General features: G+C 42.1%; 1 protein-coding gene across 1 annotated transcript in view; it reads right to left on the bottom strand.

The window, feature by feature from the left end:
* Positions 1-27,525, bottom strand: part of LOC126185094 (tyrosine-protein phosphatase 69D) — a 367,349-nt gene extending 339,824 nt beyond the window's left edge. The window contains exon 1 of the mRNA XM_049927899.1: positions 27,231-27,525. Within this exon, the coding sequence (XP_049783856.1) occupies positions 27,231-27,321 (91 nt within the window). The 5' untranslated portion in view covers positions 27,322-27,525. The remainder of the gene's footprint in view (positions 1-27,230) is intronic.
* Positions 27,526-27,738: the final 213 nt, after the last annotated feature.

Here is a 27,738-nt window from a genome sequence, read left to right as displayed (position 1 = left end):
ATCTGAATATGAATAGAATCAGGCCCTGGAGCGGAGGACCGTGATCGGCCAAGTGCGTTTTCGAGTTCCCGCATGGTGAATGGGGCATTATAACTTTCACGATTCAAGGAGCGGAAGTTAGGTGGCCTAGCCTCCTCTGCCTGTTTGCGGGGGAGGAAGGCAGGGTGGTAATGAGCGGAGCTCGAAACCTCTGCGAAAAAGCAGCCGAAGGCATTGGAGACAGCCTCAGGGGCCACAAGGACGTCATTCGCGACCTTCAAGCCAGAAACTGGTGAGTGGACCTTAGTGCCAGATAGCCGGTGCAGGCTACCCCAGACAACAGAAGGAGGAGTAAAACTGTTGAAGGTGCTTGTGAAAGCAGCCCAGCTGGCTTTCTTGCTTTCTTTGATAATACGACGACACTGAGCACGTAATCGTTTATAATTGATACAATTCGCCACTGTAGGGTGGCGTTTAAAGGTGCGTAAAGCACGTCGACGAGCACGTAAAGCGTCTCTACATGCTGCGGTCCACCAGGGGACCGGTACGCGACGTGGAGAAGAAGTAGGGTGAGGGATGGAATATTCAGCAGCAGCGAGAATGACTTCCGTGAGGTGTGCGACCTGACGATCGCAGCTTGTGAAGGTTTGATCCTGAAAGGTCGCCCTGGAAGAGAAGAGCCCCCAGTCTGCCTTGGAGATGGTCCAACTAGAGGAGCACGGAGAGGGGGTATGCTGCAGGAGATGGATAACACACGGGAAGTGGTCGCTCGAATATGTATCAGAAAGGGCATACCACTCAAACCGGCGTGCAAGTTGGGGAGTACATATAGAGAGGTCTAAATGGGAATAGGTGTGAGATGTGTCCGAAAGAAAAGTAGGGGCGCCAGTATTGAGGCAGACAAGATTGAGCTGGTTGAAAAGGTCTGCTAACAAGGAGCCCCTCGGGCAGGATGCTGGAGAGCCCCAAAGGGGATGGTGGGCATTGAAGTCTCCAGTTAACAAAAATGGTGCAGGTACCTGAGCAATAAGTTGCATCATGTCTGCCCTGGTAACGGCAGATGACGATGGAGTGTGAACGATACAAAAGGAAAACGTAGAAGTGGGGAGAGTAATGCGGATGGCAACTGCCTGCAGGCCGGTGTGCAACGTGATGGGATCGTAGTAAATATCATCCCGGACCAGCAACATAACCCCTCCATGAGCTGGGATACCTACCACAGGGGGTAGGTCAAAATGCACAGAGGTGTAGTGTGCCAAGGCAATTTGATCGCATGGGCGTAGCTTCGTTTCCTGGGGGGCTACGACGAGCGGACGGTGCAAGCGGAGCAGCAACTTCAAATCCTCTCGGATGGAGCGAATGCTGCGAATATTCCAGTGAATAAGTGCCATCGTAAGAAAAGGAAGATGAAAGAAGGGGTCACCTCGAAGGCCGCTGAGGGCCTGGCTTCGAGCGAGCACTGCCGCCGCTATCAGTAGGCGGACAGTCATCGTCCATTGGGTCTATAGGTTCATCGGCCATCTCGGAAGGATGGCCGGGAGGGGGAGCTTCCTCCGCCGGTGAACGGCCAGATGTACGGCTACCAGCGGTGCGGCCAGGCGAAACGGATGACGGCCTGGGGCGGCAACCGCTGGGTGGCGCAGGAGAAGAAATGCGCCGTGGCGGAGAAGGAGAACTGTGCTTCCTATGAGCCTTTTTGGAAGGACGTTTGGTGGAAGTACCGGTCGAAGGCTGGGAGGTCGAGGTACGTAGGAAGTCTGCACGGGATGGTTCCTTCTTGAAGGCCCGTGCATCTGACTTCGGGGTCTTCATCTTAGCAGAAGCTGATGAAGGGACTGGTGTCTGTGGGGTGATGGGAGGAAGAGGAGACGTCGACCGCGCGATCTTAGCACTGGCCGAACGGACGACCGTGGTGCTGAAGGTCAGATCGCATGTCTGGGTTGCTACCTCCCTGGTAGTCCGAGGAGAGGCGAGGACAGTACTGTATTTCCCTGCTGGGAGCAGCACGGGCTTCCTACTAGCCAATAGCTTGCGAGCAGCCGAGGTGGACACTTTCTCTTTGACCCGAATTTCTTGGATACAGCGTTCTTCCTTATAGACAGGACAGTCGCGGGAGGATGCGGCATGGTCACCCTGACAGTTCACACAACGAGGAGATGGAGGTGGACAGTCACCCTCATGGGCATCCCTACCACAAGTGACACATTTAGCCGCATTGGAACAAGACTGTCGAGTGTGATTGAAACGCTGACACTGGTAGCAGCGCGTAGGTGTCGGGACATAGGGGCGAACAGAAATAACCTCGTAGCCCGCCTTGATGCGCGATGGCAGCTTAACACTATCGAAGGTCAAGAAAAGTGTCCGGGTCGGTACAAGTTCATTGTTGACCTTTTTCATGACCCTATGGACAGCCGTCACGCCCTGCTCAGCGAGGAAAGATTGAATCTCCTCGTCAGTCAATCCGTCGAGGGAGCTAGTATAGACTACACCACGAGATGAATTCAAAGTTCGGTGGGCCTCCACCCGGACAGGTAACGTGTACAGGAGTGTGGCCCAAAGCAGTTTTTGTGCCTGAAAGGCACTCTCAGTTTCTAGTAATAAGGTACCGTTACGCAACCTGGTACAAGATTTGACAGATCCGGCTATGGCATCTACGCCCTTCTGGATAACGAAAGGGTTGACAGAGGAAAAATCCTTTCCGTCCTCAGATCGAGAAACGACGAGGAACTGTGGGGCAGGCGGTAGTACTTTTGTCACTGGTGGCTGGTCACGTTTCCGTTTTTGGGCAGAAGTCGAAAGAGATGGAGTAGAATCCATTGTGGAGGAATCCCCCACGATTGCCAGCGTCTCCTATGGCGCGTTCCTTCCTTGTGGGGACCCTCTCAGAGGGCACTCCCGCCTTAGGTGAATGTTTACACCTCAGGTCACACCTCCCGAGAAACAGACGGAGGGACCAATTGGCATGGTCAGAAGGTATCAGCTCAGGCAATCACCCCTCCCCGGGCCTGGCCTTTACCAGGGGGTACGCGCGTGCCTTACATGTCTACCCAGGGCGGGGAATTACGCGTTACCCCGTCACCGGCTACGCGTGCGAACGCGTGGGTCGGCCTTCAGGCACGCACAGGGAGGAAGGAAGAAGAGGAAAAAGAAGAGAGAGAGGGAGAAAGAGGACAGACTGTCTCAAACGCCGAGGCGGAGACCAGAGAAGACAAGGAGAAGAAGGCAATGAGAAGGCAAGGAGAAGAAGGCAATGAGAAGAAGGCAATGAGAAGGCAAGGAGAAGAAGGCAATGAGAAGGCAAGGAGAAGAAGGCAATGAGAAGGCAAGGAGAAGAAGGCAATGAGAAGGCAAGGAGAAGTCAAGGGAAAGAGTAAGGAAGACAGTGAGGTGGAGAAGAACAAAGAAAGGAACCAACAAAAGGAAGGAAGAAACGAGAAGTGAAAAACCAAAAAGACCACAATTATAGGTCGTGGAACCGTCCGTCGCCAGACGCAGGCGCTAACTACCCCCGTGAGGGCGATGGACTCCTTTTAGTCGCCTCTTACGACAGGCAGGAATACCTCGGGCCTATTCTAATCCCCGGACCCGCAGGGGGGGGAGAGTTTTTAGAAAGGCATTTGGTGTAGACTTACTTACTGACTTTCATTCATTCATTCATTCATTCATTCTCTCTCTCTCTCTCTCTCTCTCTCTCTCTCTCTCTCTCTCTCTCTCTCTCTCTCTCTCTGTGCAGAATAATGCTGGTCCACAAAAAGCTGCTCTGTTGGATTTATTTCTTACAGATGAAGATACCCACCTACCTGCACTGGCCAGGAAGGTTTTCAGATATAAATCATAGAGTGCCTGGCTGGGAAGCATTGGGGAAATGAATTGTAAGAAAAAGTCACAACGAAGGTCTTGTCCAGTCCTATACATTAATTTTTCTGAGATTCAGATTTGACTTCCAATAAAGTTCTTGAAAACTGTCGGTCTGATACATTTGACACTCCACAATCACATCAAATAGTGTTGCCAAAGCGTGCAGAGATTACAATGCTCACCCATTGCTGGTTGAGCCCTGTATCAGTGGAGTTTGCATATAAGAAGTCAAAGACTGAAATAAACTGAAAGTGTTTCTAGTGTCTGTACATGCTAGGGATCTAATCTCTAGTAAGTTTTCCTCCATTCTCTGCCCAAGTTCCCATTATTGCACCATCAATCACTGCATATATTTAGTTCTGTGGAATCTGTTCATTATGTGAGCCTTTCCCTTACGTCACTTCCATTTTAAGTAGCTAACTAGTGTAATCTAACTGGCACAAATAACATGCAGTGGAGTTCAGTTATTACTTAATATTTTTACGCATAAATGTGTCAAAATAACTTTGATTTTACAAGATAACATTGCCTGGTCAAAAAAAATCAGAATTCCAGTAACCTGAGTACCTGCTTTAGAGTTCATCTGTTTTGCCCTTACTATAATGAAAATATTTTGAACTAATCTATGCTGTCTGTTATATGCACTTAGTGACTCTAGGAAGAGAGATTTCTTGAACCTTCAGTCATCTATAGACTGATTAAAATTACTTTGTGACTGACAGATTGCAGCAATGCGGGCAGTGTTGCTGGTGTGCAGTCAGTCACATTAGTCAAGGCTCAGCAGGTACCTTCTGAACAGGCAACATGGCCAGCACGTGGTGCCCGAGAAAAAACTATGATTGGCTGGTGGTTTGTTCTTACCATCTGTTTGCTGGAACGTTATCACAAAGTTATTTTATTCAGGGCATAGGAGAACGTAATTACAAAAACTAGATTTAATATCTTGGTCAGATATTCTGATTGGCAGTTAGGTTCAGCAGTTCAAGCCTTTGAGGTTAACACAGCAAGCAAATTTTCTGCTCATAGTACAGTAACGGAAGGTTGTATCAATTTTTCAGCTATTGACAGAGTCATACAGTACTACTGTTCCCAGAGACAAAGATTTCTGTAAAAATCATTATGAGTGTATCATCAGAAAACTGTTTCTTATAAATAATTACAAAACCCATTTGAAATTGTACTGATTCCCAAATCAAGACAAGTGAAACAACTGCCCTCTGTTCATAATCAGCGTGAAATCAAATGGGAATCCCTGGAGGGAAGACAACATTCTTTTCGTGAGGCACCATTGAGAAAACTTAGAGCTGGTTTCTGAGGCTGACTGTGAAACGATTCTACTGCCAATACCACACATTTTGCTTAAGGACCATGAAGATAAGAGAAATTAGGGTTCTTACAGAGGCATACAAACGGTCATTTTTCCTTCGGTCCATCTGCATGTGAAACAGTAAAGTAGTGGTACAAGGCACCCTCTGCCATGCACCTTACGGTGACTTGCAGAGAGTATGTAGATGTAGATCACGATGCATTGCACAGTAAGTAACCACTTAAGTTGAAAATTATTCATGAGATAAAAAAAAGTAAATCTATACTCCACAAGCCACCTTACAGCATGTGACAGAGGGGACATAGCATAGTAACATCGTTTTCCTCACTTTTTTTGTTACAGTCACAAATGGCGTTGGTAAATGTCTGTATGGCCTAAAAAAAAATGGCTCTGAGCACTATGGGACTTAACTTCTGATGTCACCATTCCCCTAACTACTTAAACCTAACTAACCTAAGGACATCACACACATCCATGCCCGAGGCAGGATTCGAACCTGTGACCGTAGTGGTCACTCGGCTCCAGACTGTAGTGCCTAGAACCGCTCGGCCACCACGGCCGGCTGTATGGCCTCAAATTTCTCTAAATGTGGACACTTTGCAAGTCATATGATTAGCAAAGTAATATATTATTTCATTCTTTGGCTAAAGGGGACTATTTGGTATGAGTCATCAGCTTTGACCAGTGACATAAGAAACATGCTGTAAACAACATGTTGACTATAAGAGGATATCAGTGATAATTTTTTCAAATGGGTTAAGCTACATACCAGTCTGTCATGACAACCCGTTTTTTTAACATTCATTGGACTGACAACTTACAACTAAACTATCACTTTCCAACCCAACCAACCTAGACCTTGGGCATAGCTACAGATCAATTTGTAACCACAACAACGTTGGTTTGCTTTCATATTCATTGCTTTCACCAACTAATGGACCCTACTCTTCTAGAATCATACACAATCAGAATTCTAACAGTAAATCACACTATGAAGCCCAATCCCCCTCTTGCAGCATCAGCTATTCAAATACGATAAGGATTTTCCAGATGCTTTTGCACTTGCTAAATGAATTCACCTCCCCCCATGAACCATGGACCTTGCAGTTGGTGGGGAGGCTTGCGTGCCTCAACGATACAGATAGCCGTACCGTAGGTGCAACCACAACGGAGGGGTATCTGTTGAGAGGCCAGACAAACGTGTGGTTCCTGAAGAGGGGCAGCAGCCTTTTCAGGAGTTGCAGGGGCAACAGTCTGGATGATTGACTGATCTGGCCTTGTAACACTAACCAAAACGACCTCGCTGTTGTGGTACTGCGAACGGCTGAAAGCAAGGGGAAACTACGGCCGTAATTTTTCCCGAGGGCATGCAGCTTTACTGTATGGTTAAATGATGATGGCATCCTCTTGGGTAAAATATTCCGGAGGTAAAATAGTCCCCCATTCGGATCTCCGGGCGGGGACTACTCAAGAGGACATCATTATCAGGAGAAAGGAAACTGGCATTCTACGGATCGGAGCGTGGAATGTCAGATCCCTTAATCGAGCAGGTAGGTTAGAAAATTTAAAAAGGGAAATGGATAGGTTAAAGTTGGATATAGTAGGAATTAATGAAGTTTGGTGGTAGGAGGAACAAGACTTTTGGTCAGGTGAATACAGGGTTATAAATACAAAATCAAATAGGGGTAATGGAGGAGCAGGTTTAATAATGAATAAAAAAAAAAAAAAAATAGGAGTGCGGGTAAGCTACTACAAACAGCATTGTTGTTGTTGTTGTTGTGGTCTTCAGTCCTGAGACTGCTTTGATGCAGCTCTCCATGCTACTCTATCCTGTGCAAGCTTCTTCATCTCCCAGTATCTACTGCAACCTACATCCTTCTGAATCTGCTTAGTGTATTCATCTCTTGGTCTCCCTCTACGATTTTTACCCTTCACACTGCCCTCCAATGCTAAATTTGTGATCCCTTGATGCCTCAAAACATGTCCTACCAACCGATCCCTTCTTCTAGTCAAGTTGTACCACAAACTTCTCTTCTCCCCAATCCTATTCAATACCTCCTCATTAGTTACATGATCTACCCACCTTATCTTCAGCATTCTTCTGTAGCACCACATTTCGCAAGCTTCTATTCTCTTCTTGTCCAAACTAGTTATCGTCCATGTTTCACTTCCATACATGGCTACACTCCATACAAATACTTTCAGAAACGACTTCCTGACACTTAAATCTATACTCCGTGTTAACAAATTCCTCTTCTCGAGAAACACTTTCCTTGCCATTGCCAGTCTACATTTTATATCCTCTCTACTTCGACCATCATCGGTTATTTTACTCCCTAAATAGCAAAACTCCTTTACTACTTTAAGTGTCTCATTTCCTAATCTAGTTCCCTCAGCATCACCCGACTTAATTCGACTATATTCCATTATCCTCGTTTTGCTTTTGTTGATGTTCATCTTATATCCTCCTTTCAAGACACTGTCCACTCCATTCAACTGCTCTTCCAAGTCCTTTGCTGTCTCTGACAGAATTACAATGTCATCGGCGAACCTCAAAGTTTTTACTTCTTCTCCATGAATTTTAATACCTACTCCAAATTTTTCTTTTGTTTCCTTTACTGCTTGCTCAATATACAGATTGAATAACATCGGGGAGAGGCTACAACCTTGTCTTACTCCTTTCCCAACCACTGCTTCCCTTTCATGCCCCTCGACTCTTATAACTGCAGTCTGGTTTCTGTACAAACCGTAAATAGCCTTCGCTCCCTGTATTTTACCCTGCCACCTTCAGAATTTGAAAGAGAGTATTCCAGTTAACATTGTCAAAAGCTTTCTCTAAGTCTACAAATGCTAGAAACGTAGGTTTGCCTTTTCTTAATCTTTCTTCGAAGATAAGTGGTAAGGTCAGTATTGCCTCACGTGTTCCAACATATCCACGGAATCCAAACTGATCTTCCCCGAGGTCGGCTTCTACCAGTTTTTCCATTCGTCTGTAAAGAATTCGCGTTAGTATTTTGCAGCTGTGACTTATTAAACTGATAGTTCGGTAATTTTCACATCTGTCAACACCTGCTTTCTTTGGGATTGGCATTATTATATTCTTCTTGAAGTCTGAGGGTATTTCGCCTGTCTCATACATCGTGCTCACCAGATGGTAGAGTTTTGTCATGACTGGCTCTCCTGAGGCCATCAGTAGTTCCAATGGAATGTTGTCTACTCCCGGGGCCTTGTTTCGACTCAGGTCTTTCAGTGCTCTGTCAAACTCTTCACGCAGTATCTTATCTCCCATTTCGTCTTCATCTGCATCCTCTTCCATTTCCATAATATTGTCCTCAAGTACATCGCCCTTGTATAAACCCTCTATATACTCCTTCCACCTTTCTGCCTTCCCTTCTTTGCTTAGAACTGGGTTGCCATCTGAGCTCTTGATATTCATAAAAGTGGTTCTCTTCTCTCCAAAGGTCTCTTTAATTTTCCTGTAGGCTGTATCTATCTTACCCCTAGTGAGACAAGCCTCTACATCCTTACATTTGTCCTCTAGCCATCCCTACTTAGCCATTTTGCACTTCCTGTCGATCTCATTTTTGAGACGTTTGTATTCCTTTTTGCCTGCTTCATTTACTGCATTTTTATATTTTCTCCTTTCATCAATTAAATTCAATATTTCTTCTGTTACCCAAGGATTTCTATTAGCCCTCGTCTTTTTACCTACTTGATCCTCTGCTGCCTTCACTACTTCATCCCTCAGAGCTACCCATTTTCTTCTACTGTATTTCTTTCCCCCATTCCTGTCAATTGTTCCCTTATGCTCTCCCTGAAACTCTCTACAACCTCTGGATCTTTCAGTTTATCCAGATCCCATCTCCTTAAATTCCCACCTTTTTGCTGTTTCTTCAGTTTCAATCTGCAGTTCATAACCAACAGATTGTGGTCAGAATCCACATCTGCCCCAGGAAATGTCTTACAATTTAAAACCTGGTTCCTAAATCTCTGTCTTACCATTATATAATCTATCTGATACCTTTTAGTATCTCCAGGATTCTTCCAGGTATACAACCTTCTTTTATGATTCTTGAACCAAGTGTTGGCTATGATTAAGTTATGCTCTGTGCAAAATTCTACAAGGCGGCTTTCTCTTTCATTCCTTCCCCCCAATCCATATTCACCTACTATGTTTCCTTCTCTCCCTTTTCCTACTGACGAATTCCAGTCACCCATGACTATTAAATTTTCGTCTCCCTTCACTACCTGAATAATTTCTTTTATCTCGTCATACATTTCATCTATTTCTTCATCATCTGCAGAGGTAGTTGGCATATAAACTTGTACTACTGTAGTAGGCATGGGCTTTGTGTCTATCTTGGCCACAATAATGCGTTCACTATGCTGTTTGTAGTAGCTAACCCGCACTCCTATTTTTTTCTTCATTATTAAACCTACTCCTGCATTACCCCTATTTGATTTTGTATTTATAACCCTGTAATCACCTGACCAAAAGTCTTGTTCCTCCTGCCACCGAACTTCACTAATGCCCACTGTATCTAACTTTAACCTATCCATTTCCCTTTTTAAATTTTCTAACCTAGCTGCCCGATTAAGGGATCTGACATTCCACGCTCCGATCCGTAGAACGCCAGTTTTCTTTCTCCTGATAACGACGTCCTCCTGAGTAGTCCCTGCCCGGAGATCCGAATGGGGGACTATTTTACCTCCGGAATATTTTACCCAAGAGGATGCCATCATCATTTAATCATACAGTAGAGCTGCATGTCCTCAGGAAAAATTATGGCTGTAGTTTCCCCTTGCTTTCAGCCGTTCGCAGTACCAGCACAGCAAGGCCGTTTTGGATAATGTTACAAGGCCAGATCAGTCAATCATCCAGACTGTTTCCCCTGCAACTACTGAAAAGGCTGCTGCCCCTCTTCAGGAACCACATGTTTGTCTGGCCTCTCAACAGATACCCCTCCGTTGTGGTTGCACCTACGGTACGGCCATCTGTATCGCTGAGGCACGCAAGCCTCCCCACCAACGGCAAGGTCCATGGTTCATGGGGGGACAAACAGCATAGTGAACGTATTATAGTGGCCAAGATAGACACGAAGCCTATGCCTACTACAGTAGTACAAGTTTATATGGCAACTAGCTCTGCAGATGACGAAGAAATTGAAGAAATATATGATGAGATAAAAGAAATTATTCAGGTAGTGAAGGGAGATGAAAATTTAATAGTCATGGGTGACTGGAATTCGAGTGTAGGAAAAGGGAGAGAAGGAAACATAGTAGGTGAATATGGATTGGGGGTAAGAAATGAAAGAGGAAGCCGTCTGCCAGAATTTTGCACAGAGCATAACTTAATCATAGCTAACACTTGGTTCAAGAATCATAAAAGAAGGTTATATACATGGAAGAATCCTGGAGATACTAAAAGGTATCAGACAGATTATATAATGGTAAGACAGAGATTTAGGAACCAGGTTTTAAATTGTAGGACATTTCCAGGGGCAGATGTGGGTTATGAACTGTAGATTAAAACTGCAGAAATTGCAAAAAGGTGGGAATTTAAGGAGATGGGACCAGGATACACTGACTAAACCAGAGGTTGTACAGAGTTTCAGGGACAGCATAAAGGGAACAATTAACAGGAATGGGGGAAAGAAATACAGTAGAAGAAAATGGGTAGCTCTGAGGGATGAAGTAGTGAAGGCAGCAGAGGATCAAGTGGGTAAAAAGAGGAGGGCTAGTAGAAATCCTTGGGTAACAGAAGAAATATTGAATTTAATTGATGAAAGGAGAAAATATAAAAATGTAGTAAATGAAGCAGGCAAAAAGGAATACAAACATCTCAAAAATAAGATCGACAGGAAGTGCAAAATGGCTAAGTATGCATGGCTAGAGGACAAATGTAAGGATGTAGAGGCTTATCTCACTAGGGGTAAGATAGATACAGCCTACAGGAAAATTAAAGAGACCTTTGGAGAAAAGAGAGCCACTTGTATGAATATCAAGAGCTTAGATGGAAACCCAGTCCTAAGCAAACAAGGGAAAGCAGAAAGGTGGAAGGAGTATATAGAGGGTCTATACAAGGGTGATGTACTTGAGGACAATATGATGGAAATGGAAGAGAATGTAGATGAAGATGAAATGGGAGATACGATACTGCATGAAGAGTTTGACAGAGCACTGAAAGACCTGAGTCGAAACAAGGCCCCGGGAGTAGACAACATTCCATTAGAACTACTGATGGCCTTGGGAGAGCCAGTCCTGACAAAACTCTACCATCTGGTGAGCAAGATGTACGAGACAGGCGAAATACCCTCAGACTTCAAGAAGAATATAATAATTCCTATCCCAAAGAAAGCAGGTGTTGACAGATGTGAAAATTACCGAACTATCAGTTTAATAAGTCACAGCTGGAAAATACTAGCGCAAATTATTTACAGACAAATGGAAAAACTGGTAGAAGCCGACCTCGGGGAAGATCAGTTTGGATTCCGTAGAAATGTTTGAACACGTGAGGCAATACTGACCTTACCACTTATCTTCGAAGAAAGATTAAGGAAAGGCAAACCTATGTTTGTAGCATTTGTAGACTTAGAGAAAACTTTTGACAATGTTGACTGGAATACTCTCTTTCAAATTCTGAAGGTGGCAGGGGTAAAATATAGGGAGCGAAAGGCTATTTACAATTTGTACAGAAACCAGACTGCAGTTATAAGAGTTGAGGGGAATGAAAGGGAAGCAGTGGTTGGGAAGGGAGTGAGACAGGGTTGTAGTCCCTCCCTGATGTTATTCAATCTGTATATTGAGTAAGCAATAAAGGAAACAAAAGAAAAATTTGGAGTAGGTATTAAAATCCAGGGAGAAGAATGAAAAACTTTGAGGGTCGCCAATGACATTGTAATTCTGTCAGAGACAGTAAAGGACTTGGAAGAGCAGTTGAATGGAATGGACAGTGTCTTGCAAGGAGGATATAAGATGAACATCAACAAAAGCAAAACGAGGATAATGGAATGTAGTTGAATTAAGTCGGGTGATGCTGAGGGAATTAGATTAGGAAATGAGACACTTAAAGTAGTAAAGGAGTTTTGCTATTTGGGGAGCAAAGTAACTGATGATGGTTGAAGTAGAGAGGATATAAAATGTAGACTGGCAATGGCAAGGAAAGCGTTTCTGAAGAAGAGAAATTTGTTAACATCGAATATAGATTTAAGTGTCAGGAAGTCGTTTCTCTAAGTATTTGTATAGAGTGTAGCCATGTATGGAAGTGAAACATGGACAATAAATAGTTTGGACAAGAAGAGAATAGGAGCTTTCGAAATGTGGTGCTACAGAAGAATGTTGAAGATTAGGTGGGTAGATCACGTAACTAATGAGGAGGTATTGAATAGGACTGGGGAGAAGAGAAGTTTGTAGCACAACTTGACTAGATGATGATGCTGATGATGATGATGATGTTGTTTGGTTTGTGGGGCGCTCAACTGCGTGGTTATCAGCGCCCGTACAATTACCCAATCTTTGCTCAGTCCAATTTCGCCACTTTCCTGGATGATGATGAAATGATGAGGGCAACACAAACACCCAGTCATCTCGAGGCAGGTGAAAATCCCTGACCCCGCCGGGAATCGAACCCGGGACCCCGTGCTCGTGAAGCGAGAACGCTACCGCAAGACCACGAGCGGCGGACAACTTGACTAGAAGAAGGGATCGGTTGGTAGGACATGTCCTGAGGCATCAAGGGATCACAAATTTAGTATTGGAGGGCAGCATGGAGAGTAAAAATCGTAGAGGGAGACCAAGAGATGAATACACTAAGCAGATTCAGAAGGATGTAGGTTGCAGTAGGTACTGGGAGATGAAGGAGTTTGCACAGGATAGATTAGCATGTAGAGCTGCATCAAACCAGTCTCAGGACTGAAGACAACAACAACAACAACAACAACAAATGAATTCAGGAGTACATAGGCTGCTGCTATTTGAATCTTCTACAGCCCCTTATTAATCCTACCAGTTAAGGTTCCCAGACTGCTGAAACATATTCAAGAATCAGTTGAACGAGGCTTTTGTAAGCTATCTCCAACAAAGGTGCCTCGTACTGCCTTAGGGTTCTGCCAATGAATCTCAGGCAGGCTCTCTGCCTTTTCTGTAACTGTTTTTATATTATTATTCTGCTTTAAAGCAAAGTGGACACATACACCTACATAGTTCACAGTTGTGATTTCTAGTGAATGAGCACCAATCACACAACAGAACAATACTAGGTGTCTCTGCCTATTTATGCATAATACTTAACATTTGTTAATTTTGAGGGTCAACATCCAGGCCCTCACCAAGTATAAATACTCTGTATGGAACTTGATAATATTGTGGGAAGAATAAAGAAAGCAAATAAAGGCAAAATGGGGGTTTTGAAATGTCAAGAAAAATTTGTTGAAGTACTGAAAGGCCTCAGTTGAAACTAGGTACCCAAAGCAGATGACATTCCTTCATAATTATGATCCTCATTGGGAGAACCAACAACAACAACACTATTACATCTGGTAAGCAGGATGTAGAAAACAGCCAAAATAGCCTCATCCTTCAAGAAGAATCTAATACCACAAATATCAAAGAAGATGGGTTCTGAAGATGAGTACAACTGGAACATCAGTTTAACAGACCACTGTTCTAAAATACTAACAAATTATCTAGAGGACAGAACAACTGGTAGAAGCCGACCTGGAAGGCAGTCGGACTTCCTGAAAACTTAGGAGCACATGAAGCAATACTGACCCTATGATTTTACTTAGTTGGTATTTGAAAATACTGACTAAATAAAACAGACTACGTAATTCTGAAGTTATCAGAAATGAAATACCAGGAGTTACAGATTAACTACAAACTGTAAAGAAACTAGACTGCAGTTATAAAGGTCAAAGACATGAAAGGGAAGCAGTAAATGACGAGGGAGTGAGACAGAGTCGCAGGTTATTTCCCATGTTATTTAAGATTTTGAAAAGGAATTAAAGTTCTGGGAGATAAAATAAAAACTTTAAGGTTTGCCAATGAGATCGTAATTCTGTCAGAGATGGCAAAGGACGTCAAAGAATTGAACAGAATAGATATAATCTCAAAAAAGAAATCATAATATGAACATATATTAAAGGAAAACAATGGTAATGGAGTGTAGCCAAATTAAATCAGGTGTTGCTGAGGGAAAGATTAGGAAATAAGGTGCTAAATGGTAAACAAGTTTTGGTATTTGGTAGGAAAATAGCAGATGATCATCGGAGTAGAGTGTACATAAGAGGTTAACTGACAACAGCACAAAAAGATTTCCTAAAAGAAGAAAGAAATGTACTAACACTAAACATAAAAGTGTTAGGAATGGAGCACAGCCTTATGCAGAAGAGAATAGAAACTTTTGAAGTGAGATGCAACTAAATAATGATTAAGATTATGGGTGGATTTAATAATGGGCTATTGAATCAGATTGGGGAGAAAAGAGCTTTATGAAACAACTTGACTAAATGAAGGACACATTTGTAGGACAGGCACACCCTGACATATCAAGGTGTAGTTGATTTCAAATGGTTCAAATGGCTCTGAGCACTATGGGACTTAACTTCTGAGGTCATCAGTCCCCTAGAACTTAGAACTACTTAAACCTAACTAACCTAAGGACATCACACGCATCCATGCCCGAGGCAGGATTTGAACCTGCTACCGTAGCGGTTGCGCGGTTCCAGACTGTAGCGCCTAGAACCACTCTGCCACTCCGGCCGGCTAGTTGATTTCATAATGGAAGAAAATGAGTGGAGTAAAAGTAGTGGAGAGATACCATGAATTGCGTACGGCAAGTAGTTTTATTTGTTTGGAAAATCCTAATAAACAAAAATCATAGTTTACTACATAATCAGTCCTAAACATGAAATACTGAGGAAGAGCTTGTAAAGGTTCTTTGACTTAAATTGATATCTATTACTCAAAGAAAAATTTGCACCTTAATATCTTATCAATGTGAAGTTCATTAGCGAGCTTCAGGCAGGATATCATTCTTAAACTTGTTTACGAAATCACCCTGAACTGATTTAAGGGAACCACATGAAACCCAAAACAGGAAATTTGGATAGAAATACGAGCCTTGTACCTCTCAGATACGAGCCTACTGCCGTTACAATGGTACCACTTTGTTTGGAGTTTTTGGTGTATACCTGATGTGTCAGTACTAACTGAGGTAGTGAGGGATACTAAAGATCCACCACAGGTTAATAACATTATGAAGCTGTCAAGGTTGAAAATATAATTGCAAAGGACATTCAAATAACAGGCAGGATTGTTAACAAATAGAAATTAAGTAAAATACAAATGACTGCAAGGAGAATTACTAAATACGGGGGATTATCCCAAAAGTAAGGTCTCTTATTTTTTTTTATAAGTACATAGCCATGTTTATTTGGTTGGTCACTTTGGTGAAGGAGACCAGACATCGAGGTCATCGGTCTCATCGGATTAGGGAAGGAAGTCGGCCGTGCCCTTTGAAAGGAACCATCCCGGCATTTGCCTGGAGCGATTTAGGGAAATCACGGAAAACCTAAATCAGGATGGCTGGACGTGGGATTGAACCGTCGTCCTCCCGAATGCGAGTCCAGTGTCTAACAACTGCGTTACCTCGCTCGGTCCTGTTTATTTCTACAATGGTTTACATCAGTTTACAGCTTGAACATCTAGCTATTTTTCGACATAATCACCATTTCTGTCAATGCATTTTTGTAGATGCTGTGGCAGTTTTTGTGTGCCCATGTCATACCGGCTCGCCACCATGCTGTTCAGAAAGTTATGAATCTCTTCTTTTTCCCCATCATCGGAGCTGAATCGCTTTCTGGCAAAATGTTCTGTGATAGTCACTGGGCACCAAGTCAGGACTATAGGGTGGGTGGGTGGTTATGTTCCACTGAAACTGTTGCAGGAGAGCAATGGTTTGCCGAGCAATGTGTGGGCAAGTATTGTCATGGAGAATGTGTACACCCTTGCTCAACATTCCTCTTCTCCAGTTCTGAATTGCCCGTTTGAGATTTTTCAGAGTCTCACAGTAGGCTACTTGTCAGTGTTAATTGTGGTCCCAGCGATTCAGTGCCGACGATGAGGTGAAAGAAGAGGTTCATAACTTTCTAAACAGCTTGGCGGCGAGCTGGTATGACATGGGCATGCAAAAACTGCCACAGCATCTACAAAAATGCATCGACAGAAATGGTGATTATGTTGAAAAATAGCTAAATGTTCAAGCTGTAAACCATTGTAGAAATAAATAGGTCTATGTACTTATAAAAAAATAGGAGACCTTACTTTTGGGATTATCCTCGTACATGAATGATGAATTATGAATCAAGTGTCTGTCAACGCACCAATGAAAAAAGCAAGTATTTGTCATATGTGAAGGTGAAATATTTTTTATCATTACAAATACAAAGGCTATGGAGTAGTAGGTCCTTTTAAATTCATCATTTCAATGAATTCATATTCCTTCAGTCAGGAGAAGAGCATATGCAGAATTTGCTGCGGGAGGAATGAGAAGATGGCAGACAAACTATGTGATGGTCCATGAGGTATGCCTGGTTATGTAGCCAGAAGAATACTGCTTGTGAAAGGCTGATGTCCAGGTCTTAGCGGAGATTCAAGACAAAAAAATGCACATCACATGAAACTTACTGGTAAATAAAAACTGTAAACCAGACAAGTACTCAGACCAGTACCTTGCCTTTCAACGGCAAGCTCTTTCTGAGAGAGCTATCTAGTGGTGGGAAAACTCATGTCAGCAAAAGCATGGCCCGCAAAAGGTGAAGTTTTGGGTTTGAGTCCTGATCTGGCACATAGTTTAATCTCCCAGTAAGTTTCAAAGATTAGTCTATGGAGCCAAATCATCAACTCTGCTGCTTGTTCCTCAAACTGAGGTTTAAATGACTGGCAGTAAAATGAATGCTGTAAGTCTTAAAATAGTTTCATGGAATTCTTCCACTGATTAAAATCATACTACGTTTTTCCCACTGTTGCATGGATATTAAAATGGAACTGACAGTAATTACTATGACAGAACAGAAAATCTCTAGATAAAAGTAAAACACCAGGGCATGACTGATATTCAGAGAAATTCTATACTACCAAGTTCATAGCAGAGATGTTCACCAACACCCAAACATATTATTCATCTCCAAATGACACGAGAGGGCGAGGTGGAGGGGGGAGGGGAGGGGTGGGGGGAGAGAGACCGACCACATAACTCATTTTCTTGAAGGTTCAAAAGATCAATTCACAAAATAAAAGGCCTGCCCATCAATGCCAGTTCGTGTAGAATTGTGGAACAACGTTGAGCCTCAATATGATGACTGCTTGAAGCTAATCAACTCCTCCATTTAGAATCAGTAACGGTACTTGGTTATAATGCTAACTCCACATAATTAACACCATTCCACACAATCGTGCAACAACTGAGATGTACCCTTCCAAAATATTCGATCATACACACATGAAGTTTCTTGTGAGTGGAGAGTCCACAGTCTGGTCTTCAATGATAACCAAAAACCACATAAAGACAATGATGCGGTCCTTGGATATGAAATAGCCACTCTGACACTGTTCACAATACACCAGTACACAACTAACTTTTAGGATAATATCATTATCTCTCTAGGATCACGTGTAGACAATTTAGAAGTTCACAGAAAAACCTGTGATATTTAAGTATACTTACAGAAAATCCAGAGCTTAATGTAACAATTGGGAGCTTAGGGCAGACTGATATATAAATGCAATGTGTTTTGTCACTAAAATGTCAGAAATTAGCAACTCAATTAAATCCAAATATAGCAACCACACAATCATTCATGCAACTATAACAAACACACAGCATGTATTTTGGCATAAAAATATATTATAAATAATCCACAGCCACAATGCCACAACAGTATACAAGCAAGAAATTAGGTGTTTTTGGCAGGGACAAACTTGAGAAAGAACCCTGTCTGAAATACAAAACAGATCTAAAAATTAAACCGAAGTCCATTAACGTAACCTAACATGATATACATTTTCTAAAAAATACCACAAAATATGTATCATCACTTCAGTTAACCTTTACAGAAAAAAATTAACTACACCAGTCATGAATAAAGTATACACAAAGAAGCCACATAATATGCCAACATGAACAAATATCTGGTATCATTAACTCCAGCCTATTTACATAGTTAAAATGAGATCAATGATACCAACAAACCAGAACAATACATTCATAATACAATTAAAAAACTGAAGGAAAATACATCTTATAACAACATACAAATCAAATACACCCATGTTCAGAAAAAAACTGAACACCTTGAACAACTGGAGATAGGATATTCATATTCACAGAGTTCAGTCACCTCAGTTCAGCATGTGTGCTGTTGCCTAGCAGGCCACCATGTGCCGTGATAACTTCTTCCACGCATGATGGCATTGACACGTACAAGGCACGAGTGGCGTCCTGTGGTATAGCCATCCAGGCTGCATTCACCTGTTTGCAAATTTTATCTGTGGTGGTTGGCATTGGTTCACAGCACTACACCCGTCATTTCACCATATCCCACACATTTTCAATTGGTGACAAGTCTGGTGATCTGGCAGGTCAGGGCAAAATGCTGACATCCTGTGACACCAAGAAGGGATGTGTTCATGCAGCAACATGTGGTCATGCATTGTCTTATCGAAAAACAGCATCTAGAGTGATGCGCAGAAAGAGTATGGCTACGGGTTGCAGCGCATCATTCACGTAGCTCACAATGGTCACAATGCCCTGGACATGCACCAACTATGATTTGTAGTTCTACCCAATAGCACCCCATACCGTAAGACCCTGAGTTGGCACTGTATGTCTTGAGCGAATGCAGTCACAGTGATGCCACCCCCCACCCCGTCTGTGGCAAAGCAAAACGCGGCTAGCATTTTCAAATGCACACACAACCTGGATTCATTCAAAAACACTATCTGATGACATTTCCTGTCCCCAGTGATGTCGTTCCAACTCCTTTGCTGCCTGGCACATTTCTGCAAGTTCATCATCAAAGGTAGGCTGAGAAGTGGACAACACACATGTAGCCCATGCCGTAATAAGCACCAAAGGACTGTCACCCCTGACAGTGTACGATGTGTTACACTGTTGTTGCATCAGAGCCAAGGATGACTCCGATCTGTCCTGCAGTGCCATTCTGATCAAGTGTCAATCTTCTCGGAGGGGTGGGATGGGTGGGGTGATCTGACCCATCTCGTCGTGTTCTAAGCCTTCCACGGAGCATTCTGCACACACCCACAGCACTGCCGAACCACTTAGTAACACACGAGCAACAATTTCCCAGATGGAAGCACCACACTCTCTCATGCCAACAATATGCCCTCTTTCACACTCACTAAGTTGGTGGTACAGTTAGCATATGCATCTTTCAGGCGTCCTGCACATCTGCTCAAGTCACACTGATCCATTACTTTCAGTCTATAGCGACAATGAGAGCCTCAGGCAAATTTTCTTACTACGGAGTGAGGCATCATGATATCGATATTGACCTTAAACCTGCGGGCTCACATGGTTCAAATGCTTATCATTTCTGCAGAACACACTAAGGTACATGTCCTGTGAATATGAACTTCTTATATCTAGTTGTTCAAGGTGATCTATTTTTTTCTGTACATGAGTGTAACTTCCTCATAGTCAAAGAAACAAAAAATACAGCTCCATTCAACGCACAAACTAACTATAACTAAAATTAACATAATCCAATAAAATACCTATTCCCCCTACTTTTTCTGTGAACATTGCCCTGCTTATTGCCTCCTACATCCCCCCCCCTTCCACCCCAACTAAAAGTAAAACCACTCCCACAAACAAACATCCATTTTCCTTACAACAAATACCATACACACTCTTTTTAAGCTAAAAACTGATGGAAAATCCTTTTGACATAAACAATAAGAGGAAATACTTAAAAACATTAAACTTCCTATACTTCCCCTTTGCAACCAATCAATAACTGAACAATCACCAACCTGTCTCGTGAGCACAAAATTAAAAGAACGGATACCAAAAATAATAAATAAAATAAACAGCACTAACCTCCAATTAAAAATAATTTGAGATTGAAAGACTGAAATGTGTGTGTGTGTGGAGGGGGGGGGGGGAGGAGGAGGGGGGGGGAGGAGGAGGAAAGGGGGGGGGGGGGAGCAGTGTTACCGGAAGGGAAGCAGACATTCCAACTATTTTCATAGCCTCTCCATATTCTGAACTTTAACATGTTACACCAACATGCCATACTTCTAAAGGAAAGTTATGGCACTCACAGCATGTCACACATCTCCTCCTCTAACATACAGCTGTTAAACTTCACTGTTGGATCCACCACCCAGCACCAAATGTAATGGCCTTTTGCAAATAATCCATCGATTCACTTTCCTCACACTGCAATTTACCAAAAAAGAGAGCACTACCTCAAGCAACACAACGCACTACCAAAACCGCAGTACGTCTCAAGTATAACACTGATGAAGTGCACGCACCACAGTACAGCAATTTCACGATTATTGTATTTTGTATGAAGTATGTGCTGTTCATAACATCTCCATACAATCACTGTAATATTGTCACACAATCACAGAGCATGCCATTACATTATATGAATAATAGTTAAATAATCGAACAATACCAAAGCACTACAGTCTGTCTGTTACCACAAACGTGATTTCAGGATGAGGAATGAGGAGCGAGAGGGGGGGGGGGGCGGCGGCACTGTCACACACTAGCCCCCCCCCCCAAAAAAAAAATGTAGTGCCTGAGATGATATATGAGAAAGCAGGTTTTGTCAGTGCATTTCACACAGGAAACTTCTTAGTTCACTGGCCAATAAACAACACACTTGCCTTAAAGCACCATTTCAATAAGTTTTCTAGTCAGCATATTCAGACAAAGGTCATTTCTGTCATCACCATTCTGCATAAAGGATGTCTTTAGCACAAAGTTAGTGCACAATGCTGCAACCAAAATTTTTGATCACTTACTCAGAGATATAAAATGTCTGACAGCCAGCAAAGTAAAATTTGAAAAAAAAAAAAAAAAACAAAAAAAAAAGTTTCAATGGTCCAAGAAAGATGAAACTAACCAACTTTGAACGCCATGACTAACACCCTTGGTTAAAGTTACATGCTGTCCCTCCCGCCCTTATATTTTTCGATATGGCTTCATCGTAAACATTAGACTGAGCTACCGTTCAATTTTTTACCCACAACCTTTATTTGACTTTTACATTTGTTGGCCTCACCAACTCTCAACCAAACTGTCACCTTTCAACGTAAGCTGGACCTCATGCTGCTCTACAGATCATCCTGTCACCACAACCAAGATTCCAGGAGGGTCCAGCACCACACCTTCCCTATTCTTGTCCAGTCTGAGATTATTCTGTCTACGGCCATTACATGAAACATGCTAAGTTACTGTCTTATCAGAAATAGTGTTCAAAAATGACCCACCATACGAATCCCTCACTTACAACTCTTTCTGATAGACAGTATGGAGATACAGAGAAATGTTTGATACAAGTTGTCCGCTTTCACCAGTGACATACAATGGACTGGCATTCACGAGGAAGGTGGTTCAAACACACATTCGACCAGGCTGATTTCGGTTTTCCATGCCTTCCATAAACTGCTTCAGGCAAATGCCATGATGGTTGCTTTGAAAGGGCGCAGCTGACTTCCTTTCCCGTCCTTCACTAATCCGATGGGACTGATGACCTCACTGTATAGTCCCATCCCCAAAATCAACCAACCAAGCAGTGACACAGGGAACATGCAACAAACACCCGTAAACAATACGGCAACAGTACTGCGAAGTTATTGGCAATTCTTTCAAATAGGCTAAGCTACAGATCAATATGTCACCACAACTAGGTTTCTTTAGTATCACATTCATTAGCTTTGTCAATTCACAACCAAACTGGCATCTTCCAACCTAACCTCGACCTCAGGCATTGACCACAACCAGTTTGTTTGCTGTACATTCACTGGCTTTGCCAACCAACAACAAACCTGTGAATTAATGCTGTAAAATGCATGGGGATTTATAAGTTGGGGGAAAATGCACAGGATAAAAGGCCACAATTTATAAACATATAGACATTTATGCATTTTAAAGATTAACTGATAAGCGGCATTTATAAAAAAATTTAAACTGATATTTTGTAATGGAAAAGATATTTGCAACACTGTTTCTGTAGTCATTGGGTAACCAAGTTGAAACAAGGAACTTGAGAGTTAGGGAAGAGTTAGTACGGAAAATAAATTGGACAGAAAACAAAATTCAAGTTTAAAAGTAATTCTTGGAAATAAAGTGTAGTTTACATTAAGTAGACAGGCTGTAGGTTGTATTTTTACGGGTCAACAGAAACCTCCGATCTTACTCGTCGGCTTTGACCCGTGATGTAAGCGTGTTGTGGTGTGTGACGTCATTACGGCGCGGAGTTTGGTTTGTGATTGTGGCGTGTTTGTAGATGTCGTGTGAGTGTTTGTCGTGCCCTCTGGTGGTGTGTTCATGGTTTTAGTGTGTTTGGTGTGTTGGGGTCAGTTTGTTGTTGCTCAGTGGTGAGTGCTGTGTTCGTGGTGTTGAAGCGGAATTTGTATTAGTGAGTTAACGGTTTTTGTGTGATGGTTGATGTAAGGATAATTGCTGTACGTCGGGTGAGTTTGTTATTGAGTGTATTCGGTTGTGGTTTTTTGTTCAGGAATGGATATGAAAGACCGCATGAATAGTGTTCGGTTGAGGGCGTTGATGGGCGAGACGCCGTTAGACCTCATCAAGTTTTTACAGCTATTCGGATTAATCGCCGAAGTTGTGAAGTGTTGAGCTATATAGGTCAAGGGAAGTGTTCGATTCTAATTTATGGGATTGGGAGCTGTTGTAGATGTATGTAGGTTTAAGGGAACTGTTATTAGAGTTTTGTATTGGGGGATGTGATCGGTAGGTTCTGTTGAGCTATATAGGTCAAGGGAAGTGTTCGATCCTAATTTATGGGATTGGGAGCTGTTGTAGATGTATGTAGGTTTAAGGGAACTGTTTTTCGAGTTTTGTATTGGGGGATGTGATCGGTAGGTTCTGTTGAGCTATATAGGTCAACGGAAGTGTTCGATCCTAATTTATGGGATCGGGAGTTACTGTAGATGTATGTAGGTCAAGGGAAGTGTCTGATTCCGGAGAAGAATGTGTTTTTTGGTATTTGGTTAGTTTCGTGATGTTGATTTTTTTCGTCGTGTTGCGTGGTTTTGTATGGCGGTCGGTGGCTACATTTGTGTATATTTAGTTTCTCCCCACCCAAAAACCCCCAATTTCCCACGCTTGTCCCGTTAGAGTCATTAGGCTTTTTGTGAAAACTGTGTATTTCAGTGTTTATGATACGTATGCGATGTTTTTATATCCGCCATATTGGAATTGTCGTTTATGGTCGTTTCCGCCATATTGGTGACGTCATGGGTCAAAGCCGACGGGTAAGATCGGACGCTTCTGTATTTCCATTTTTACTTACACTATACTTCTTTCTTTGGGCCTTTGTCCCACTTCAATGCAGGGTCAGCCGTGTTATTACGGATTCGGCAGTGTTAGTTGCAGTGGCTTGTCGGATGCCCTTCCCTCCGCCACCCCGAACCCCCCGGGACATACATAGTGTACCCCAGCTGTCTGGGTCTAGTGTAAGCAATGAAACAGTGTGAACATTTTCAAATGTCTGCAAGTGGTGTAGCTGAGGCGGAATGTGTGGGCAAGCCCAGTATTCACCTAGTTGGATGTGGAAAACTAGGTAAGAACCACATCCAGGCTGGCTGGCATACCGGCCCTTGTCGTTAATCTGCCAGGTGGACTCGATTCGGGGCCGGCGCACCTACCCGAGTCCAGGAAGCAGCACATTTGGGCTCTCGGCTACCCTGGTGAGTTTTTACTTACACTATACTACTGCAAAAATATTAGAGTAAAAAAAGTTTATCCATAATGATTTTAATTAGGGATGAGTCATGTGCCAATTCCATTTCCACGAGTCAAAGAATCGCCGATTCTCTGGGAATCTAACGATTTCAGCATTTTTGGCATCAATTCTTTGTTATTAAATCTTTTTTCATGTTAGTGTTCTCATTTTATCTTCACAGCAGTGCAGTCATATGAAAGTAGATAAACAAAAGAGTACAATAGAAAACTATAGTCAGTGTCAAACGTCACCACATCTGACAACAAAGGATTTTTTCCACTGAAAACAGTTTAACATTTAAGAATACATTTATTATCAAGAAATGCATACCAGTCAAATGCCCATTTATAAACGTCCTGCCCATTGGTCATTTGCCCAGTCCACATCATACTGTGAATACATCCATGGAAAATTGACTTGACAGCAGCCATTAACATTAAATTACTGGCCAAAGCAGACAACTCGTGTCAAACATTCCTCTTGGCCCTAGTATGGTACCAAACAGAATACTGATGTAATTTCAATGCTTCTCAGTAGCTGGATGACAGATTTTAAGGGCAGAAACTCTGTTTCACTTCTCATTGCTAATTTTCTCAATAAACAAGTACAATATTTAATTAGCAACCAGTTCAAGCTCTAGAGAAGAGGGACAATTTTCCACAATATGCCAACAGAAGATCTCTCTCTTAACTTATACCAACTAAACCCCCTCGATTCTCATGTTCTGACACTAACTGCAATAGGCATTTTCCTCTGGCTTTACAGATCTAATAAAAGAGAAGTCACTTGTGATGCAATACGCAGTGGTTGGGAAGGGAGTGAGACAGGGTTATAGCCTCTCCCCAATGTTATTCAATCTGCATATTGAGGAAGCAGTAAAGGAAACAAAAGAAAAATTCGGAGTAGGTATTAAAATCCATGGAGAAAAATAAAAACTTTGAGGTTCGCCGATGACATTTTAATTCTGTCAGAGACAGCAAAGAACTTGGAAGAGCAGTTGAACAGAATGGACAGTGTCTTGAAGGGAGGATATACGATGAACGTCAACAAAAGCAAAACGAGGATAATGGAATGTAGTCGAATTAAGTCAGGTGATGCTGAGGGAATTAGATTAAGAAATGAGACACTTAAAGTAGTAAAGGAGTTTTGCTATTTGGGGAGCAAAGTAACTGATGATGGTCGAAGAAGAGAGGATATAAAATGTAGACTGGCAATGGCAAGGAAAGTGTTTCTGAAAAAGAGAAATTTGTTAACATCGAGTATAGATTTAAGTGTCAGGAAGTCGTTTCTGAAAGTATTTGTATGGAGTGTAGACATGTATGGAAGTGAAACATGTACAATAAATAGTTAGGACAAGAAGAGAATAGAAGCTTTCAAAATGTGGTGCTACAGAAGAATGTTGAAGATTAGGTGGGTAGATCATGTAACTAATGAGGAGGTATTGAATAGGACTGGGGAGAAGAGAAGTTTGTGGCACAACTTGACTAGAAGAAGGTATCGGTTGGTAGGACATGTTCTGAGGCATCAAGGGATCACCAATTTAGTATTGGAGGGCAGCGTGGAGGGTAAAAATCGTAGAGGGAGACCAAGAGATGAATACACTAAGCAGATTCAGAAGGATGTAGGCTGCAGTATGTATTGGGAGATGAAGAAGCTTGCACAGGATAGAGTAGCATGGAGAGCTGCATCAAACCAGTCTCAGGACTGAAGACCACCACAACAACAACAACAACAACAACAACTTCAGACACGAAAATTTTGAAATAGTAAATGTTCATGGTATAAATAAATACACAAACTCAAGAATTAGTTGGAGGAGTAAAGATAAAGTTAATATAATCAGTAAGAGATGGTAGGAAACAAAGTAATATTTTTAATTAACAGCTTGTCAGAAATACTAATTTAAAGTCAACAGAGAACGAATTTAATAATTTGGGAACACTGCCACAATGTTTACAACTAGTCTCGTGACAACAACAGGCCTGCAGGTAGCACCTACTATTCCATCCATATGGAGCACTGTTAAGCATTAAAATAAATTAATATTAGCGCCCCTTTGAATTGACAACAATAGAAATCTTGTTAGTGTTGACAGACTGGTCTGTAGAGTAGCTCGAGGACTAGTCGGGTTGGAATGTGAAAATTTAGTTGTAAGTGACAATGTTGTTGTGAATGTCAACGAATGCTAATACACAATGCAGTGTTAACAGTTCAATCAGTAGCGTCGACCAACGTCGATATTTAACGCAATATTCTTAATAAATAACTAAACCACCACGTTAAATTACACAACAAATATCCAACGAGTATTTTGGTGCATATATTAAACACCAAACAAGAAAAATATGACAGCAGGCCACTAGGTACTCTTCTCCCTCTTTGAAGGATGGAAACCTTACTTTTCAGGTTTCTCACAGCTCTACGTTTTACACGTCTCTCAACAACACATTACACGAATTATGCTGAGGTGCTAAGATGATATATGCCTATCCTGTAACATGAACTTAAAGGACACGGTATTTATTCTATACAAACATGACCCAAACTACCATGATGCAACCTCAAAACACTGTTATCAACAATTTAGTTTCAGTTACTAAAGGCTAAACTTCTTGTTCTGAGAAAGCTGAGATGGACTTTAAAAGTGTACACATAGCTAATTAGGCAATTATAATTACGACAGAAGTTATTACTACCCTCATCGGTATCCTGAGTGCAGTTTACATTCACAAATAATGTCATAAGGGCACTTCACATAAATCGAGTACAGTTCAGAAACAAGCTAGTACATCACGTCAGTATTCGTATCTCGATGTAAATGTTCCTAAACTATTCCTATTAACAGTGAGAGACGTATATTATTTTACACCAATTTTTGGTTAATTCCTGTAGTTTTTAACATATTTCTCTAGTTAGAGCTGGAGCTCCTGTTTCCATCTAAAGCAGTATCAACTGAAACATAAATAAAATACGCGATTCAGACGAATCGACCAGTCAAAAGCCCTCGACTGTGCGAATAATAAAGAATAAATATACTCTGAAGCAATTTAATTTTCACTCACCTTCGGCACATGTAGGCAGCACAGTCACTGTGAATATGTAAACAAGTATTCCAAACAAATTCTGCAAAACAGGGGTTGGGTTCTCAGTCATGGCGTCACACCGGCAGTCTCAAATGAATCTTCCGCTGTTATTTCCAAGCGCAAGTCATTTTAAGCAACATTCCATTTCCTTTTCTTCTCAACAAATCCCTAATCAGCACCCATCAGTAAATATTTCACGTACTAGACCACTGTCACTCAGAAAACGTTAATTTAATACGCCACTGACAACTTCATGACAATCACACAACCTCAGAGATAATTGTTTACTGTTACGTATTGTGATCTTTGAAGCAAGCTACCCAAATCAATGTAGCCAAAAATACTCTTCACTTCTACCCAAAGCGTTTCATGAGATAGCGGAAAGATAGGGAAAAACTGTATAAAAATATTTTATAATTTCATCGACCAATAAGGATAATCATAAAATAACGACCGTCAATAAATCTGCCAGAAATATAACTTGCAG

This window comes from Schistocerca cancellata, chromosome 4, assembly GCF_023864275.1.
Source record: "Schistocerca cancellata isolate TAMUIC-IGC-003103 chromosome 4, iqSchCanc2.1, whole genome shotgun sequence".
NCBI classification, from domain to species: Eukaryota; Metazoa; Arthropoda; class Insecta; order Orthoptera; family Acrididae; genus Schistocerca; species Schistocerca cancellata.
Note: the sequence above shows the minus strand (reverse complement) of the source record. Positions and strands in the feature narration are given on the sequence as shown.